General features: G+C 46.7%; 1 protein-coding gene across 5 annotated transcripts in view; it reads right to left on the bottom strand.

Annotated features, from left to right (window-relative positions):
* Positions 1–21,629, bottom strand: part of CHERP (calcium homeostasis endoplasmic reticulum protein) — a 117,176-nt gene that overhangs the window by 46,920 nt on the left and 48,627 nt on the right. For all 5 annotated transcript variants that reach the window (XM_030217786.1, XM_030217785.1, XM_030217789.1 and 2 more), the window contains 2 exons: positions 15,624–15,945; positions 14,399–14,577 (listed from right to left, as the gene is read on the bottom strand). In XM_030217786.1, coding sequence (XP_030073646.1) covers positions 14,399–14,577; positions 15,624–15,945 — 501 coding nt within the window. The remainder of the gene's footprint in view (positions 1–14,398; positions 14,578–15,623; positions 15,946–21,629) is intronic.

Genomic DNA, 21,629 nt, shown 5'->3' with positions numbered 1-21,629 from the left:
TGAGGATTTGCGATGAGGTGCAGTTTAAGCCTCAAAGTCTACAATATTGCAGAATTTAAATAGCAATTAGTAAGTAGAATTTCAACATGATAGAGAGCAGTAGGATTTTAGGTAGCGACTTGAGTCAATGAAACAGATGACTGTCCACCGACGGACTGGGAGAAGCTGGAGCAGGTAGCTGGAACAAGCCGGAGCAGGTATCTGGAACAAGCTGGAACAGGCAGGGAGAGGCTGGATCAGGTGGACAGGAACAAGCTGGATCAGGGAGGAGCTGGATCAGGCGGACTGGAACAGGCTGGATCAGGCGGACTGGAACAGGCTGGTGCAGATGGACTGGGACGAGCTGGATGAGCTGGGTCAGGCGGGCTGGAACAGGCTGGAGGAGGCGGACTAGAACAGGCTGGTGCAGATGGACTGGGATGAGCTGAATGAACTGGGTCAGGCAGGCTGGAACAGGCTGGAGCAGATGGCTGGAACAGGGAGAAGCTGGATCTGACGGACTACGGCTGGAACAAACAGGGAGAAGCTGGATCCGACGGACTACGGCTTGAACAAGCAGGGAGAAGCTGGATCCGACAGACTGCAGTAAGCTGGAGCAAGTAGTAAGCGGGTTGGAACAAGCTGGAGTAGATGGCTGGAACAAGCAGGGAGAAGCTGGATCCGACGGACTGCAGTAAGCTGGAGCAGATAGTAGGCTGGTTGGGACAAGCTGGAGTGGATGGCTGGTATAAGCAGGGAGAAGCTGAATCCGGCTGGATCGGGCGGACTGCGGCTGGAACAAGCAGGGAGAGGCTGGATTCAACGGACCGCGGTAAGCTGGAGCGGGTAGCTGGAACAAGTAGGGAGAGGCAGGAGCAGGTAGCTGGAACAAACAGGGAGAAGCTGGATCCGACAGACTGCAGCTGGGCAAGCTGGGCGGCAGGACTGGAGCAGGTAGCTGGAACAAGCAGGGAGAGGCAGGAGCAGGTAGCTGGAACAAACAGGGAGAAGCTGGATCCGACGGACTGCGGCTGGGCGGCAGGACTGGAGCAGGTAGCTGGAACAAGCGGGGAGAGGCAGGAGCAGGTAGCTGGAACAAACAGGGAGAAGCTGGATCCGACGGACTGCGGCTGGGCGAGCTGGGCGGCAGGACTGGAGTGAGCTGGAGCTGGCTGGAACAGGCGGACTGGAACAAGATGGGGCAGAGGAGAGCTGGGCAGCAGGGCTGAAACACTCTGGAACAGGCTGGATTAGGTGGGCTGGAACAGAGGAGAGCTGAGCGGCAGGACCGGAACACGCAGGAAAAGACAGAGAAGACGGACTGGGACGATCTGTGGCAGAAAACAAATCACTTAGCTTGCCGTCTGGACCTGGAGCTCCGTTGAGGTTTAAACGGTGGTGCGTTTAAACCTGGATGAGTGGTGCTGGCCAGCGATGGAGTCTCCCGGTCGGGTGCTTCAGGTGCCGCCACGCGGGCAGGTCACGTCCGCGTGGACGGGTTGATGGGCAGGGGCGCCAAGCCGAGGCGGGCCACACGAGCCGTCGGTAGGTTCCTGGCGGGCTCTCTCCTCGCTCCGCTGTGACTCGATTCCCGGGCAATTCCTGCCAGGGGGGGGCGCGACGGCGGTGTGAGGGTTCCCGGGTCGGCGAGGCTGAGGCCTGGTCAACCAGGGCATCCCACTCGAGAGGATCCCTCCCGGAATGTTCTGCCGAGGAGTACGCCGTCGGACCGTGAGCTTCGGGAGCGACTTCGGCCCTGTTCTGCGGGTGGTTCACATCCACGTGGCGTATTGATCTCTGGTGTGTTGGGCTTGTAAGCGCGCCGGGCAAACCTTTTCTTCCCCTTACTCTGTGATTCCCGGCCTTCCCTCTCCTGTCTAACTAGATCGGGAATAGGTGTGAGATGTGAGCGGGGGAATTGCGGGTCAGTTCCCGGTGGCTCACCTCAGTTCTCGAAGAGCTGCAGTCAGTTCCCGTAGCATCAACCCTTTTTCCACGGTCAGCGGGATCTGCAGGGTGAATCGGTTCGTCCCAGTGCTACTGCTTCGCTACAGGAGGCAGCGGTGATCCGTCGGGACTGTTTGTCGCTTTGTTGCAGTGGCTCCGCAGGAATTATTAGTCAGCGGGCCGCTCCGTTCTGCTCCGGCCGATTGAGACACTCAGGTATTGCGCTGCTCCTCTGAGTTAAAGCTGAGTTAAAGACCTGGCTTTTTAGACAGGCTTTTGGAGGGACAGGTTGACATGGACCACCAGTTACTATTTTGTTAACTCCTCCTCCCCCTTCTCCTTCCTTGGTTTCCCCTTTTTTTATTCCCCGTATGGCTGGTTTGCATCTCCTTCCCCCCTTCTCCTTTCCTGGAATCCTTTCTTTTAATTCTCCGTGTGACTGCTTACTTTACTATTTTAATTTTATTTATTTTCAGCACTTGTTTTACCACAAGTGATCCCTGAGGCAACTATACGGTTTACAATTAATGGAGTTCCTTTCCTTTTCTGATTATTGTAGACTGTACCCCACTCTGCTCAGAGTGGTCTAGCAAGTATAACAAAAAATTATGTCTTACCTGATAATTATCTTTCCTTTAGTTGCAACAGATGAATCCAGAGATGTGTGGGTTGTGACCATCTACAAGCAGGTGGAGATAGTAAGCACTGAACTGAACTGTTATAGGACATAACGCTACTTTGGTCAGTCAGTATTTCTCATAACAAAGCAGAAGGAAACAGAATTATAACATTTCCCCTTCCCCACTGGGAAAAATGACAAACTAAGAACTGCAAACACAAACTGATCACAATATTCCATCTAAAATATAAAAAAATGCAGCAACACAGTCCAACATAGAGAATTAACCAATAGGAACCCCACAAAAAACAGGGTGGGCCTCTGGATTAATCTGCTGCAACTAAAGGAAAGAAAATTATCAGGTAAGGCCATTTTTTTTTCCTTAGTGTCAGTAGCATACGGATCCAGAGACTTACAGGATGTAGCAAAGCAGTCCTTAAGTAGAATGGGAACCTGAAGCTCCTGCAGATAGCACCGATACTCCAAGAGAGATACATCCGACCAAGCAGAGACATCCTAACAGTAGTATCTGAAGAAGAAACACAAGGAAGACAATAGCTGCCGTACATATTTTCTCCTGGGAGAACTGATAGGCTTCTGCCCAGGAAATTGTTAACAGCTCAGGTAGAATATGCCCAAAACCTGGCCGGAAGTGGTTTATCCACTAGTAAACACACGGATGTGATTGGGTCAAGGCGGCTACCGTGGCTTTGAAAGCCACATTACCTTTCTGAGATCCTGAGTAAAGTACAAATAAATGATTTGATTGACGGAACTCGCTGGTCACTTCCAAATACTGCAGGAGTACACGGTGAACATCAAACAAGCGGGAAGAAACAAAGGCTGAATGAAATAAAAGGAAGAAACCACCTTAGAAAGAAAAGACAGGCCTGTGCACACTGTCACCTCTACAGGAGAAATCCGGAGGATCTCAACAGGACAAAGCCTGGAGTTCCAAAACCCTACTTGGGCTGATACCTATACCTCTGATTAAACTAGGTCATCCTGGACGATAGCACCTAGAATCATTCAAACGAGGGAAAGCTTGACCTGACTGGAAAGAACGTATAGACTTGCCCTCAGGAAGACGCTGAATCTGAGTCACTCACATCATTCACCAACTTCGCTGTCCTCACCAAACAGCTGGCCCTAAAAAAGGGGCTTAACCAACCCCTGTTTGAAGCTGCATTTTCCGCCCAGTGGCACAACCACAGGAAACGACAGGCTAGGACCACCAAAGACATCTGCTTGACCGAAGCTCTAATAAGTCATAAAAGGACTCCACCAAATATGCTAGCCCCATCTCCACATCCAGCAATTCAGGAGGCAGAAGACCGTCGAACTCCTGGAAAGAATCCAAAATGTACTGCACCCTAAAGCACATGAGCTGCAGATAACAGCATGCAGAAAGTGCACTTAATTATTAGAGGAAGGATGCACTGAAACCACTAGTTGAGGCCGAGTTTGGATTGAAAGGTCCAAGAGAGATGAAGACGAAAAGCTGAGAAGGGTCCATTAAAGTGGCCCATGGAAGAAAGTCCAAGATAGAGGCCATTATGCCCAGAACTTGAACATATTTCCACACCCGGGGAAATGTAAGGAAAACAGATCCAGACTTTTGTGTGAATCCTTTGCTGATGAGCAATAGGAAGAAATGTCTGCCCTAAGACAATGCCGAATACAACTTCCAGACACTCCAAGGTTTGTGTTGGAAACAACTGACTCTTGGTGACAGTGAAGTCCAATCTTAAGAACTGAAGAAGAGTTGCACACTCTCTTGATACGAAGGGCCACAAATCAGCCAATTGTCGAGGTATGAATGAACCTGCAATCCAGCCTTGTGAAGTAAGGCTGCCACTACTATGACCTTGAAAAAATGTCCTTGGATATGGGGAAAGGCTGAATGGCACAGCCATAAACTGATAATGGCTTCCAAGAATTGCAAATCACAGAAATCTTTGTGGGGAGGCCAAATGAGAATATGAAAGTATGTTTCCTTGTGATCCATGGAGGTTAGAAACTCTCGCTGCTGGACTGAAACTATTACAGACTGCAATGTTCCTACTGTGAAATGTTGAACCTTTAACACTGCTGACTCTTTTGAAGACCAAACCTAGGTGGAAGGAATCCCTCTTCTTTGGAACTATAAAGCGAATGGAATAACTTTCCATTCCCCAAACACAACTAGGGACAGTCTCTACTGTGCCTAAATGAAATGTTTGCAAGATGGCTTGAACTGCTCAACATCTGGGCTGAAGCTTGCATGGAGATCCCAAGAAAAATCTGCAGTAGAGTGGGAGAACTCTAGTCTGTAACCCTGCTTTAGCATTTCCAAGACACATTGGTCTGAGGTAATTATGGTCCACTCCTCATGAAACCTGAAGAGGTGTCCTGCTATTATGAAACATGAGTGAACCAAGACCCCATCATAAGGAAATGCGGGAGGCATTGTATTACCTGGAGTTTGAAGCCGAGTTCTGTTAGCATTAAAGAAGGCTAATCTTTGTTGAAGCGGGAACCCTGAAAGTTAGATTTATCTGGTTTGTAGCACTTAGCCTCACGAGACCTAAGATGAGACTTAGAAGATTTAAAAGAATCTTTCGGCTTCTCCTCTGGCAATTTCTAAGACTTAGAATCCCCTAGGTCTGTAACTAACTTCTCTAGATCTTCTCCAAACAAAAGTTTACCTCTAAAAGGTAGCTTGCTAAATGTGACTTAAAAGCCACATCAGCTGTCCAATGCTTAGGTCAGAGCTATCTTCTTGCCGAGAGTGTCAAAGATTTGGGTGATGGGGCTGTGCACTAGAACTGGCTGACCAGGCTGCGTAGTGGAGCTAATTAGTGTGGCTGAGAGCCAGAGCTAGATGGTATAGCAGAATATGGCTGTTTGCACCATTATGCACTATTAATGGTAAGCTGCAGTGGGACTTGAACCAGCAACCTCTGGATCTTTGTGCTCACTCTCAGCTGGTTGCTTTAACCATTAAGCCAATCCTCTTCATTGAAAGTAGCTCTGTAATATCGCCAGCTGCCCAGTACAATGAAGAGGTGCAAAAGTGCAATAGAAGCAAAACACACTGTGACGCACATCTAGTGGTACCGCTGATACAGTGGTGGTTAAAGCTGGTATGCAAGAGTTTTGGCCAGTGCAGTGTGCAATACCAGAGAGCAGAGCTGCTGTGGAAAACCAACACAGCTAACCTTTAACACTGTAGTGTAGTGTTAGCTGTTCCAGCCATGCAATGAACTGCTTGTCAAGGAAAGCAATATGGCACAGTAAAGTAAAATATGCCCTATTTGAAACAGAGCCGAGTTCCACAACTTCTAATATTATGCAAAAACCAACCTTGAACCTGTGACCTTCAAGCTGAAAGCCAGTCACCTTCCAGAATAAAACTGTGCTTCTCAAAGTACTGTACATTGCACCTGGAGAAAATCCAGCATGGCAACACTGAGGTTCCACAGTTATCATAGAGACCAGGAGAGGCATGGAAACAGTGCACTAGAAAAAACTCCAGATGTAAAAGTTCTCACAGAAACATGGAACCAATAGAACTAAATTTGACTCTATACTAAATTCTTTTGTAAAGGTGCTGAAGAAGGAATACCTGTACTCTGATAAAAATAAGAGGTCTGGTAACAAAAAGAAAGTTCCACAAACAAGACCTCTCTGAGCATGTGTGGGGCTTTCTGTGCTGTCTTGGGTGCTCCTTCCCCTTTAGTCTACTATATCTACGCTAAAATGGGATTAGAAGTTCAGAATTTAGGGGGGGGGGGGGGGGGGTTGAGGGGATGGGAGAGGGCAAATGTGGCTGCATTCTCCTGCTGTCAATGGAGAACATCTATCACAGGTAAGCAATCTCACTTTTTCTTCAGACAAGCAGGGGAATGCAGGCATATTCCACAGCGAGTCCCAAACTGAGGGCCCCTCCAAAAGGTGTGTCTGCTAAATGGTCTTGTAGGTATTCAAGTCCAGAGCCTCTAAGCCAAACAACCTTTCTGGCTATAATAGACACTGCAGCGATACAAGAGGTCGATTTTATATATGTCCCAAGTATTACGAATTAAATTAACCCCCTAGTTCTATATATGGTGCTCAAAATTGCATGTGCACAATTTCATTGCATAGCAAGCCAATTAACACCAATAACTTGGTGTTAATTATTAGCAATTTGAATTTATACATGCATACTTATAGTCTGTATTCTATAAAGATTTGATTGTAAATTTTTAAGTGTGGCATTGGAAAGGGGGCGTGGCTGTAGGGGACACAGGCAGGTCAGGGGTGTTCCTAGAATTTCCATGCGGTGTTACAGAATAAGGTAGACCTATGTCTAATTTAGGCACAAGGATTTACACCAGGCTTCAGTTGGTGTAAATTCTCATGCCCAAAGTTGGGTTCGGATCCCAGTGATATATGCTACTAGTAAAAAAGGCCCGTTTCTGACACAAATGAAACGGGCGCTAGCAAGGTTTTCCTCTGAGTGTGTATGTTTGGGAGAGTGTATGTGAGAGTGACTGTTTGAGAGTCAGAGTGAAAGTGTGAGTGTGTGAGAGAGAGAGTGAGTCTGGGTGTGAGTGTGTTTGTGAGAGAGTGTATGTGTGAGAATGAGAGTGTGTGCAAGTGTGTATGTGAGACACAGTGTGAGAGAGAGTGTGTGTGTGTGTGGGCGAGAGAGAGAGTGTGTGTGTGAGACACAGATTCTCTGTGAGAGTGAGTGTATGAGACCAAGCGAGTGTGTGAGTGACTGTGTGGCACATAGAGAGTGAATGTGATACAGTGTGAGACAGAGTGTGTGAGAGTGAGAGTCAGAAAGACATTGTATATGAGAGAGAGAGTGTGAGCCGTGCCCTCCCAATCCATGGCCATCTGTCCCCTGCCCCCTCCATTCATCCTTTTCCAGCAATTCCCCTCTCTCCCTGAGCCCTGCCCTCCCAATCCATGGCCATCCATGTTTCTCTGTCACCTGCCCCCTCCATTCATCCCTATCCAGCATTTCCCCTCTCTGCCTGAGGCCTGCCTTACAATCCATATCCATCCATGCCCATCTGTCCCCTCCATTCATCCCTATCCAGCAATTCCCCTCTCCCTGAGTCCTGCCCTTCCAATCCATGCCCATCCATGCTCCTCTGTCACCTGGCCCCTCCATTTTTCCCTATCCAGCAATTGCCCTCTCTCCCTGAGGCCTGCCCTGCAATCCATATCCATCCATGCCCATCTGTCCCCTCTATTCATCCCTATCCAGCAATTTCCCTCTCTCCCTGAGTCCTGCCCTCCCAATCCATGCCCATCCATGCTCCTCTGTCCCCTGCCCCCTCCATTCATCCATTTCCAGTAATTCCCCTCTCTCCCTGAGCCCTGCCCTCCCAATCCATGCTCCTCTGTCCCCTGCCGCCTCCATTCATCCTTTTCCAGCAAGTCCCCTCTCTCCCTTCCATGACCCCCCCTCGCATCCATGCTCCTCTCTCTCCCATGTCCCAGACTGGCCCGCCCTCTTCTCCCCCCCCTTCGCATCCACGCTCCCCCCCCCTTCGCATCCATGCATCCCTTTTTTTTTTTTTTTCTTCTTTTTAACTTTACCTCCGTGGCGGTTCGTGCAGCGAAGCGTCAGGGAAGGAGGCGGCGCTCCCGACGTCTAGCTTTCCCTTCGCTGTGTTCCGCCTTCTTTGAAGGGAAGGCTAGACGTCGGGAGCGCCGCCTCCTTCCCTGAAGCTTCGCTTCCGGATTTGTTTTGGGGTTTTTTTCCGCCCTCGACGTCATGACGTTTGACGCGAGGGCGGGGCAGAGACGGCTGGCTGGCTTGAAGGCTTCACACCACGAATCCACGAACCCTTCAGCCTGGGAGTGACGTCAGATGGCTTCATGGCTTCACAGAACGTTGTCCTCAGAACGTTGAGGGTGCGTTTTATTATATTAGATTCTATAAACGGCACCCAACTCAGTGCCGTTTATAGAACAGTGCTTAAAACTCATTTTTTTTGGTTCCAGTTACAGAATGTAGCCCTAAATGAAAAGAAGTAAGGATTCAGCGGCATTAGATGCTACAGAATCTAATGCTTGATAAAGCTGAGAATGCTGAAAATGTAAAATCTGGAGCTGGTGAGCAGCTATTCTTGGGGCTAACAGAGCTCCTGAAAAAAAAAAAAAAACGTACACTCAGCTGTATCCAAGGCTTTGTGGTCCTTGCCAGGAGGGTACTGTGAAGAAAATTTTGAATGTTTAGCTTTATTCAGGACTGCCTCAAGGACTAACAAATAGTGTGCTGAGGACTCTTGAAACCTAGAGTTGACTGCACTTTATATTTGTTGTCAAGACATTGAGATTGGTTGCATAGAAAAAGGGTTTTGCCATACCTTTGACTGCCTTGTAAGGTGTATGAACTGGCAATGCTATAGAGCCCTCGGGGATATCAATAGCTTTCATAATTGCCTCAAAGTTTTCCTGCCCATATGGCCAGGTCTTTTATTAATTTTTGAATAGATATGGAGTAATTAACATCCTCCAAGGGAATCCCTTGTTTTGCACTATCCATATCTAAGGTTTAACACCTTATTCGTGAAAGGGATAGAACCAGTTTTATGCAATACAGTACCGCTGTTCATGTTCCTCATCTAAAGAGTAAGTCTGAGATCCACGAAGAGAAAAATCTTGCCACTTGGACTTTTAGGGATAATAGATGGTGCTAGAAATGGATCATGCAGCTGAGAAATAAGCACGGTCGAGGGTTGAAGGCACAGGGTTTGTTAAGCCTTGGGAAGTTGGAGGAGATAGTGAAGGTTGTAGCAATCTCTCTTGAAAAAGCTGCACTAACTAGGACAGCTGCATCCTGGGTATATTCAGGGGCAGCAAAGTTAGATTCAGTAGTAGGCATAGGTAGTCGAGATACTTTGAGGAAGAACAGAGAAGCAGCTGAAGTGGCTTTTTTGTGAGGAAAGCTGAATGGCTTCAGATTTAGAAGACTTTCTTTTTCTTTGACACTTGGGGAATGAGTACTTTTTGCACTGTTGTTGGTGAAGGAGTAGAATAATTGGAGCATTTACCTTCCTTAAACAATAAAGGACTGTCTGAAAGAAGTATTAGTATTGTCACTAGTGTCATATGAATAGGAACGAGAGATTTTTATTTAGACTTATGGTGTAGCTCTGCAGATGACAGCTCTGAGGTTTGTTTCATTGGTTTTGCTGTGTGCTCTGCCAAAGCAGGCTTTACTGGCTATGCCAAGAGTTTGGATGAGGGAAGTGAACCAGTGAGCTTATCCTCCTCAGTGCCAAGACCCTTAGGTACTGTCTGCAAGCCCACTGGCCAGAAGTGCATGGAATACTAGAAAACTGCAATCCCTCCAATACCTATGAGGCCCTTTGGGATGGCACATATTTGCTCCATAAATGCTGTGGAGAACTAAAGTTTTGAAGTAATTGTCAGCTTTTCCTGATGCCATGAGAGGACTAGGTCTGCTAAGCAGCGCAGAAAAAAAACTGAACTGAGGGAGACTGCTACATCCTTGAGGTGGGAAACATACCTTGGCTTCTGATTGGTTAAAAAGACTGTCAAGCTTGAGAGGGCCGTTCTGGGCAGGCAGTCTGCAGGAAAGTTGTACCAGTGTGTCTGCATTATACTGTGTCCATGGAGAACAGGAAGTGCCCCGAGGCATACTCAATATGTTTTTCTATAGGCTTAGTATCAGGCTTAGGGCCAGTGAAATCACAGAAGGCAGTTTTCTGTTGTGGGAGAGGAATAGAGTTGCATATGTCTTGGCACTGAAGGAAAAATGAAAAGTGCTTTCCTGGTCATGAGTAATATTAGTGAATTTGGATTACTGCCGATGATTAGAATGTGGCTGCTGAAAACACCACACGGAAGAATCCATGAACTGTACTGTGGATATCTGGCAAGCACTAGAATTTCGGGATAAATAAACTTCTATGTATTGGAACTGAGCCTCAGGGCACCCATTTGTTTATAAGGCTCTCTGTAATTGCACAAAAAGCCTGTGAAAGCAGAAGTGTGAATCTGTTTCCATGAGGGAATAGAATGACAGTTCTGATCATAGGCGCCGACTCCGTGGGTGCTGTGGGTGCTTGAGCACCCCCAATATTTTGAAACCTGCCCTCGTTGCCTTCCTGCTGCCCAGCCAGCTCTTAAAACTAATTTTACTTGAGTGAACGGCACCATGCATAGGCGCCCCGTATAAGAGGCTTGGGGAGGCTAAGCCTCCCCAGCCCGCCACTGCCCCGCTCCGCCCCCCGCCGTACCTTTAAATATTATAGTTTTGCTGGAGTCGCGGGCAGCCGACATTGAAGACATCGGCAGGCTTACGCCGGTTCCAGCAGCCTTCCCTTCCCTCGTTGCAAGTCGGATGATGGCTCCGCCCTCTTCTGACGTATTTCCTGTTTCTACGAGGGCGGAGCCATCATCCGACTTGCAACGAGGGAAAGGAAGGCTGCTGGAACCGGCGTAAGCCTGCCGATGTCTTCAATGCCGGCTGCCCGCGACTCCAGCAAAACTATAATATTTAAAGGTACGGGGGGGGGGGGGGGCAGGAAGGAAACAGGGCAGACGGGAGAGGAGAGGAGGGTTGCTGCACATGGTTGAAGAAGGGGAGAGGAGAGGGCAGGGGAGAGGAAAGTTGCTGGATGGAGGGAAGGGGAGAGGAGGGTTGCTGGACATGGTGGAAGAAGGGGAGAGGAGGGTTGCTGGACATGGTGGAAGAAGGGGAGAGGAGGGTTGCTGGACATGGTGGAAGAAGGGGAGAGGAGGGTTGCTGGATGGAGGGAAGGGGAGAGGAGGGTTGCTGGACATGGTGGAAGAAGGGGAGAGGAAGGTTGCTGGATGGAGGGAAGGGGAGAGGAGGGTTGCTGGACATGGTGGAAGAAGGGGAGAGGAGGGTTGCTGGACATGGTGGAAGAAGGAGAGAGGAGAGTTGCTGGATGGAGGGAAGGGGAGAGGAGGGTTGCTGGACATGGTGGAAGAAGGAGAGAGGAGAGTTGCTGGATGGAGGGAAGGGGAGAGGAGGGTTGCTGGATATGGGTAGATGGAGGGGAGGGTAGGGAGGGAGAGGAGGGTTGCTGGACATGGAGGGGGAGGGAGGAGTGAGGAAGGAGATGAGATAACAGAAAAGGAAGAGAGTAGAAAAACTGCACATGGATGAAGAAAATAGGCAAAAGCTGGATCCACTGGACAGTCAAGTTTGCGGAGGACCCAGCTTTTACTTACGGATGTAGGACAAGAAATGAAGAAGAAAGGCGGAAAGTAAACAAATAAATGGAAAGGAAGCCCTGGAAACGGAGTTAAGAGGACAGATAGCAGCAGAATCGGATACTGGGCCAGCACAATCAGAAAAACAAAGTCACCAGACAACAAAGGTAGAAAAGATCATTTTATTTTCATTATAGTGTTTGGAATATGTCCACTTTGAGAATTAGGTGTTCAACATTAAAAGTTTATTTACTTATTTATGACATTTTATCCCACATTAAACATGAATTAGGATGTTTTGTGGCTCTACATGAGAATTGTGATATTATGATCCCTTGTTTCAATATTGTTGACGGTCTACATTTTCCGTATGGGTGGTATATTGGTGTATTAGGTTCTGCCCAGTGTAATATTTATGGTACAGTAAGGTTCTGAGTGTGTTTTTGCACAAAGTTGTGCATAGTGTTTTGCAGTTGAGCGATTGTGGTTAGTATATGCTTTGAGCAACCACTTTATTCTTTGACATATGATACATAGCTAATATCTAAATTTAATAAAAGGTATTGTGACATTTATTTTTTTTTTCTGTGTGTGATCAGACAATTAATGGTTTAAGCTCCACCCCTGGCCCCACCCCTAACCCCGCCCCCTTTAGCCTCCCCAAACAGTTTGGCCACCGACCGCCTATGAACGGCAGTGAAACAAGAAGAGTACAGCTGGCTCTGTCTTCAGCTTCTCCTTCCCTCTCAGCGTCCCGCCCTTGCATAAACAGGAAATGAGGGCGGGTCCACAGCTGAGCTGAGAGGGAAGGAGAAGCTGAAGACGGAGCCAGCTGTACTCTTCTTGTTTCACTGCCGTTCACTCGGGTAAAATTAGTTTTAACTAGTCAAGGCTTTTTGATTTCATATTTTGATGTCACATAAATCAGTTAAAACAAGCTGATAGTTTAAGGCATTTTGAATTAAATATGTTTTTTTTAGACAACAGTAAAATATTTACAAGGGTGTGAAGACTTTTGCACGGCCCTGTATCCTCCACCCCTCTAACTGTCCTGACCTGAGGAAAGAGGTTTTGGCCTTTGAAAGCTAATTGAAAAATGTATTTAGTCCACTAAAATGATATATTTTCCATTTTTTGTTGTATTTGTTAACCTATAGTATAGTGATTGAAATATGTCAGTTTTTGAAATTTGCATCTCTTTATATTTGCACAGTATAGGGGGACTGAGGGGTGGGACTGTTCAGGGAAGAAGTCCTGGTGCAGGTTGCAGGCAGCCTATGAGCGGTGCTGCCACTGCCCAGGTGAAGACTGCAGTAGACAGAATTTTAAGGTATTGGGGGGGGGGGGGGGGACGCACTGCTTGTAAAAAAAAAAAAAAAAATTTCAGCACCCCCAATCATTTTTAAAAGTTGGCTCCTATGGTTCTGATCCTGTGGGCCTTGCACTCCAGAGCCCCTAACCGAGCAGCTGTTTTATGGCCAGACTTCATAATTCTGATGGGCTCACACCTGAGTTTAGATGAGGCTTGAAACACTGACAGAACAGTCATCAGAGGAACTGCTGCCACAAGTTCAAAATGAAAGCTATTCTTGTAGTGACATTTGAAAAAAAAAAAACAAGATATAGTCCGGTGCAGATTTTAAAATTCAGCAGTGAAATTAGTGAAATGTCTGAGGAAAATCAAGGAGAAAAGGAGGAGGATAGCTGTTGATATGCCCAGTTCACAAAGAAGACTGAAGGGAGAGGAGCGCCCAAGGCAGGGCAGAAGCCATGCACATGCTCAGAGATCCTGATCAGACTTCTCTGAGCTAGAGGAGAGTTCTGGTACACAGGCTCTGTTGGATGAAGTCGCCATGTTGTGTGCCTAGATTCCCCTACTTGTCTGCAGAGAACACACGTAACTTTCCTACCTTTTGTCTTTCCAATTATCAATAGGAACTCTCACATTCCAACAAGCTGACAACCCAATTTCAAAGTGAACTAATTTGTTTCCACTATCAATCCCAAAATTATTTACTAAGATGCCATTAATACAATTTTGCATTTTGACTTAGTTTTATTCTGTAAGTACATTACCATGCAAGGTTTCTATTCTTAGATGGTTATAAAACTTTTTAAAAAAAAAGGTATTTTCCAATTAACTAGGGGTTTTGAGAGTATTTTTTAAAAAATTATCTTTTAGTGTTTTTGTGGTGCTAAGTATCTTTTTCCGTGAAATCATCATATACATATCTTCACACATTTGAGGAATGCTCAACACAGAACAGAGAATCCAAGGCAGCTGAAGAAAAAAAGGGTGTGAAAGTACCAGGAAAGTACACCTATTTTACTTTTTTTAAATTTATTTTTTGTAATGGGGTATTTTATTGGTTTAAACCTAAAATCAGAACTTTTGATTTTATGATCCATATGTAGGCAGACTGAAATCAATCAACCAAGTTTCTCTGATGACACATTCCATCACTGGATGAGGATTGGGAAGAAAAGCTTCACGCTAAGATCAGAGCAGTTCAGCCTCCCTATCTTCTACAAGGCCTGAACAATCACCCCTTTAACATACCTGAAGTCAAACACCCTGAACAAGACAGTCAAACGCACAAGTCACAGAGCTGATCATGCAACCATCTCACCTGCAAACATCCAGTCTATTGAGCTTACCTGCTGCTGGCCCCATGGGGCAATGGGTTGTGGTTGATCAAACCATGGTGGTTTCGTGGGCGGGATTTGTTCATGAGGTCCAGGGCCATGAGGTCCTGTAACAGTAGGGTCTGGGACTCCACCAGTGACTGCTTCATACTCTGAAGAACTGGGAATGGAAAGGGAAGCTTTGACTTCATCTATAAGACATCATAAAGAAAGAAAACATTGAATAAGATACTACAACTAAGTATATTTTTAAAAAATAAACTCAGATAAGTATTCATCTGCAACAAAAGGTATGTCAGACTAACGCATCATTATATCACACTCAGCACGTCACTGAAAATACACCCCCAAGCCCGATTCCCCCACCTTTCACACATCACCCCAGCATTCTTCTGGTCTTCTCCCTTTTTATTTTGCAGTTCTGCTCCAAATGACTCCATCCCACTACCTCTACCTCATAGCAAAAGTATGTTTTTTCAGTGCCACTCAGTTTTCAGAAGGCATTTGTTAGCCCCAAGCACCTTCTGGAAACCACAGGCAAAACAGTGTGGATTTAGACCCAGCAGCTGGTAGGGGTGAAGAAATGTCTGTGTTAAAGTCTGCTAAACTCAACACTACTTTGCTGTATTACAGTGGAGCACCATTAAAGTGCCTGATCATTTTATACACGGTAATAACCTGCATTCCAAAATCATAAAATTAACGCACGGAACTCGATAATACACAGTAGGCTGTACCGGAAATGACCTGGCGGTAGCTACAACAAACTTCCTTGGTTTGGAAATGAAGCAAAGCAATGTCTTTGAGGCTATTTCATTAGTGTTCCAGTAATAAGCGCACCAATAGTACGCAGTTACATAGCCATGCCTTCCGAACACCGCGTACTAATGGTGCTCCACTGTACTATAAATTTCTACTGCTAGTGCTATGATACTGAATGTTACATACTTCTGAAATGCTACTGAGGGGAAAAGACAAGGATAAAAAAGAGAGATGAAAAGTGAGACCACATTATGAGGAAGTGGGCCTATGGTACAATATGTACATTTAGGAGCCTACAAGCCAGCAAAGTGGGAGCACAACAGTATTTTAACTAACAGGGGCCCCTGAACATAGGGAAGGTACTACCAGTATCTATGAAAATCAAAGTAGTAGAATTTACTTCAAGTTCTAACTCACATCTGTCATGAGCAAAGATTAACCTGAACAGCAACCAAGCTCTTATTGGATATTATACCTGGCTGTGTGGCAGGAACAGGAGCTGGGGGAGGTGCTGGCGGCTGCGTCTCAGGCTCAAGCACTGGAATCTGTAGTTGTTGCTGCTGCTGTTGCTGCTGCTGTTGCTGTTGTTGTTGCTGCTGCTGCTGCTGTTGTTGCTGCTGCTGCTGCTGCTGTTGTTGTTGCTGCTGCTGCTGCTGCTGCTGTTGTTGCTGCTGCTGCTGTTGCTGTTTTAAATCACTGGCAAACTCTTCATGCTGTGTTTTCAGGGCCTGTATCTGTTGTTGAAAGGCCACCTGAATAGGCTGAACGACTGTTGCATACTCAGTAATCAGATTGGCCTAGACATAGTGACAGAAACCAAAAGTTTTCTTGTAAACATGCAGTGTATCTGAGACAAGACAAACACATGTTATTTACTGCAAACTTATAGAAAAACTAGTAAAAGAGGCCCGTTTCAGAGCAAATGAAACGTGCGCTAGCAAGGTGTTCGTCGCCAAAACCCCTCCCTCCCTCCCTGGCCAACCCCTTCGTTATTCTTCCATTGCTCCGTCCCCAACGTCATGACGTTTGATGCGAGGGCGGGGCCCGGAGCGATTTCCCACCCCCCGCCTCCCTCCCTGCCAACCCCTTCGTTGTTCTGCCATTGCTCCGCCCTCAAGGGCGGGGCCCGGAGTGATTTCCCACCCCCCACACCTCCCTGCCTCCCTCCCTGCCAACCCCTTCGTTGTTCTGCCATTGCTCCGCCCTCGAGAGCGGGGCCTGGAGCGATTTTGGTGGCTTCAGCACCACGAACCTTCTTGAAGGAAGTCAGGGCTTGGCTTCACTGACGTCAGTGTCCTCAGAACGTTGAGGGTGAGTTATTATAGTAGATTATGACTTACCTGATAATTTTCTTTCCTTTAGCGCAAACAAATCAATCCAGGACTGAAGACAGAGAACAAAAGTAGTTCCTTGTGATCTGTCCTCTTAAGGCTATCATGCCTCCATGGAACTTCAGTATTTCACATGACAAAGCAATGGAGGACAAACCTAGCATATCTGATAATGGTAAAGCACTCAAGCTGATATCATGATGATGTTCATAATCCCTTATCGATCTGCATAATGCATGTAGAACCCTTCACTCTCTTCTCTGAAGTATGAGTTTTTGTAGACAAAAGAAGGGACTATGGACATGAAGAGTCCCTCAAAATCTTGTGGTGAGCTTTACAGACTCTGGAGACAGTTGACCTATGTACAGACAAGGCAGCATAATCTGTAGATATGTTATCTCCGCAAGAGTAGGAAGTATCATAATGAAATAGTACATCAAGCAAGCAGCAAGCATTAGCTATTGAAGTGCACTGAAGTAGAGCTCTACTACCAAAGCAGGAGCAGTGACCTAGTAGCAATACACACTTCCTTAAGAAAAGGCACAACTGAGTGCAGAAACAAAATTAATGAAGAGAAAGGGTATCGATACCTGCAGGTAGTAAGAAATTTTAAGGGTGGGTTCCTGGACTGATCTGTTTGGACTAAATGAAAGAAAATGATCAGATAGGTTATAATTTTTCCTTCCTTTTCATCCAACAGATCAATCTGGGATTTATGGGATGCAGCAAAGCAGTTTACAAATAGGATGGGAACATACAATTTGCAGCCGAACAGGATCAATTCCAGACATAGGGAAATGCAACACAGAAAGGAAGCAGTAGTGCTGCACGCAAGATACTGCCAAAAGTAAGCAGAAAAGACTAAGCTGATGCACAGAGGCATACAACATGTAAAAACATTGCAGAGCAATAGGAGCTGAAATAAAAAAAAATTGTGAAGATAGTGAAGATTGCTCATAGGCAAAACTAGAGCGGCTAAAGCCAGCAGAGCTCTCTGAGAGAAGTCCCTGAGAAGATCCAAAGTGAATGAACACCTAAAGAGTAATGCTGACATAAGGCAGAAGTAACCAGTCCAAAGTAAAAGGTCCAGGAGGTGGCCATCCTACCACTCCTAGTGAGAGAACATGAGCCACCATTCAGAAACAAGAGAAAGGATGTGAGCTACCTAAGTGAGATACTGAAATGCAATGGAAACAGAGGAATGAAGTCTAGTAATCCTGAAAACAAAGACTCTTGGAAGAGAGAGGGCCTCTCAGTACTGGGGGATAAAATGTCAAGAGCAGCCAAATCCGATAAGGGAAAAGGTGCAATGAAATCCATGAAAAGCACTAAAGATTCCAAAGGGAGAGTTCCGTCTAAACCCTCAATTCAGGAGGAAAGATAAGCAACACTAACCCGAAGACAAAGCAGCCCGAAAGGACTGAGGAAAAAAAAAAGGCCTACATACCTAAAGAGGTAAAGGAAAACTGACCTTAAAATTGGTAGTCAGCTAGCAATGCAGAAGGGAAGGACTATGGCAAAAAAGGTACAAACCCAGCTGCCTAAGTAAATGTTGGCAATCCATACCATAAATTTTATCTTGTGCAAAGCCAACAGCATGAAGCCCAGCTAAGTGTCAGAGAAAATCAAAATGCTAAGATATTGATCATATGATTTCCCCTGCCACTGAATCAGGGCAGCTAAACCTAGCTGAGTTGGACAGTTAAGGTCATACTAGCCAGAGAGGCAAATCTAGCCGAGTCAGAGAAGGTAAGCTCAGCGTAAGCAGAGAGGAATGCCTAGCCAAATCAGAGAAGTACTACTGGTTAAGTCTGTGAAACACATTCAGCCAAATCAAGTCAGTGAAAGACCAACACATAAGTATTGCCATACTGGGACAGACCGAAGGTTCATCAAGCCCAGCATCCAGTTTCCAACAGTGGCCAATCTAGGTTACAAGTACCTGGAAACATCCCAAAACAATACGTTTTAAGCTGCTTATCCTAGAAATAAGCATTGGATTTTCTCCAAGTCCATCTTAATAATGGCTCATCATGGACTTTTCTTTAAGAAGCTATACAAACCTTTTTTAAACCCTGCTAAGCTAACTGCTTTTACCACATTCTCTGGCAACAAATTCCAGAGTTTAATTACAATGTTGAGTGAAGAAATATTTTCTCCAATTTGTTTTAAATTTACTACTTTGTAGCTTCACTGAATGCCCCCTAGTCCTAGTATTTTTGGAAAGAGTAAACAAGTGATTCACATCTACCCGTTCCAGTCCACTCAGTATTTTACCGACCTCTATCATATCTCCCCCCTTGTCCATCTTTTCTCCAAGCTGAAAAGGCCTAGCCGCTTTACCCTTTCTTCATAGGGAAGTCATCCCATCCCCTTTATCATTTCTGTTGCCCTTATCTGTACCTTTTCTAATTCCACTATATCTTTCTTGAGATGCGGTGACCAGAATCGCACACAGTATTCGAGGTGTGGTCAAACCATGGAGCAATACAAAGGCATTATAATGTCCTCATTTTTGTTTTCCACTCCTTTCCTAATACCACTCATATTCTATTTCTTTATTTACAACATTTATATCCCACAATATTCCCGCCCATGGGCAGGCTCAATGTGGCGTACAATAGTTAATAAACAAACCATAACACAATAGCACAAAGTACAGTGGACAAGGTCACAGGAGGGAGAAAGAGAAGTCTGATGAGGGAATGGAAGAGAGGGTGGGTGATTGGGTATCACAGAGTGAGCTGTGGGCTAAAAGGTTGCAGCTCCTTAAACGCTCTACCAAAAAGGAAGGTCTTGAGACGTTTCTTAAAGGTCGGGTGATCTGAAGTGATTTTGATCTCCCGAGGCAGCCCGTTCCACAGTTGAGTACTGAGATAAGGAAAAGAGGAGCCATAGATGGCCTTATATTTGAGGCCACGAGAAGCAGGGTAATGGAGAGTGAGGTACGAGCGGGCCGATCTTCGGGAGTTCCTGGGCAGTAGGTTAACAAGAGCCACTGCTTTCTTAGCCACTGCTTGAGAGTTAAGTCCTTAAGGGAACAAGAAAAAAAAAGGCTCAAAAGGAGGCCTAGTGAGAACAGAAAGCACCAGATTCAGGTCCCAGGAAGGAAAAATATCTCTGACTGGAGGGCGGAGGATACAGACTCCCCTCAAAAAACATGACACATCTGGATGACTAGCCAAGGGCTTACCCTGCACTCTACCCTGAAAGCAGGATAACGCCGCCAACTGCACTTCAAGGGAAGAGAGAGCTAAGTGTTTGTCAAACCCCTCCTGCAAAAATTCCAACACATTTCCGCAACCGAAGCCCGGAGAGGAACGATACCCCACCCAGCACGCCACTCTTCAAAAATCCTCCAGGTTCTAATATAATTCAGAGACATGGAATGACAACGCGACCGAAGCACGGTGGAAATGACCTGTGAGGAGTAACCTCTCTTCAGCAAGCGTACCCATTCAAGAGCCATGCCGTAAGACAAAAATCAAGCAGGGTCTGGATGTAGTATTGGACCCTGGACCAGAAGACCGGCCTGATCTGGGAGCTGAAGCGGAGGAACCGATCGAAGACGCATTAGATCTGCGTACCACGGTCTGCAAGGCCAGTCCGGGGCAACTAAGACTACCAGGACTCCATGCGCCTCGATTCTCTGAATGAGCTGCCCCAGAAGAGGCCATGGCGGAAATGTGTAGATAAGACCCTGAGGCCACTGTTGAATTCGTTGCCGGAGAACGTGGTACGGGCGGTTAGCTTGACGGAGTTTAAAAAGGGGTTAGATAGATTCCTAAAGGACAAGTCCATAGACCGCTATTAAATGGACTTGGAAAAATTCCGCATTTTTAGGTATAACTTGTCTGGAATGTTTTTACGTTTGGGGAGCGTGCCAGGTGCCCTTGACCTGGATTGGCCACTGTCGGTGACAGGATGCTGGGCTAGATGGACCTTTGGTCTTTCCCAGTATGGCACTACTTATGTACTTATGTACTTATGTACCATTGATTCCTTTCGCCTTGACGTCCTTTCTGAGACTGAAAGCGAGGCACCTTTGCATTGAGACTCATGGTGAAAAGATCCAAGAGAGGAATCCCCCACTGAGCTGTGATCAACTGAAACGCCTGAGAACTGAGGGACCACCCTCCTGGATCGAGGATATGATGGCTGAGAAAATCTGCCTGGACGTTCTGCACTCCTGCTACATGAGAGACCGAGAGAAGAGACAGATGAGATTCCGCCCAGGACATGAGCTTCGTCGACTCCTGCTGACTTCTGGTTCCTCCTTGCCGACTGACATGAGCCACCGCCATTGTGTTGTCCAAGAGAATGCGCACCACCGCTCCTCTCAACATGGGACGGTAGGCTTCCAGCGTCAGTCGAATCACCCTGGTTTCCAACAGGTTGATCGACAGGGACGTCTCTTGGGGAGTCCACAGGCCCTGAGCAAACTTCCACATGCAGTGAGCTCCCCAGCCCCTGAGACTGGCATCTGTCGTCACCACTATCCACTTGGGCACGTCTAGTGGCTTTCCCTTGGTGAGATTGCACTTGCGTAGCCACCAGAACAGACTGCTGCGCTCTTGGGCTTGCATAGGCAACCTCTTCCACAGAGAGTCCATCTGAGGAGCCCACCTGGAGAGGAAAGAAGACTGGAGAGGTCTCATTTGGGTTCCGGCCCAAGGTACTATCCTCTATTGTCGCAGTCATGAAGCCCAGAACTTGCAGGTAATCCTGAGCACAAGGAAAGTGCTTGCGCAACAAGCGCTGAATCTGCGAGTGTAGCTTGGTAATTCTGTTTGGAGGAAGAAAACTCCGACCACACGCCATGTCAAAGGACGCCCCCAAACACTCCAAGGACTGAGAAGGAACCAGATGGCTCTTGGCGAAGTTGATTACCCAGCCGAGGGACTGCAGAAACTGAATCACCCGAGGCATGACCTGTAGACTGTCTTGATACGACTTTGCCTGGATCAACCAGTCGTCTAGGTAGGGGTGAACTAGAATTCCCTCCTTCCTGAGGGCAGCCGCCACCACCACCATCACCTTGGTGAACATGCGGGGGAGCAGTAGCCAGACCGAACGGAAGAGCCCGAAACTGAAAACGATGGCCCAGAACCTCAAAACGAAGAAACCTCCGATGACAAGGCCGGATTGGA

The sequence above is a fragment of the Microcaecilia unicolor genome, chromosome 11 (genome assembly GCF_901765095.1).
Source record: "Microcaecilia unicolor chromosome 11, aMicUni1.1, whole genome shotgun sequence".
NCBI classification, from domain to species: domain Eukaryota; kingdom Metazoa; phylum Chordata; class Amphibia; order Gymnophiona; family Siphonopidae; genus Microcaecilia; species Microcaecilia unicolor.
The sequence above is the reverse complement of the archived record's forward strand: the minus strand, read 5'-3'. Positions and strand labels throughout refer to the sequence as shown.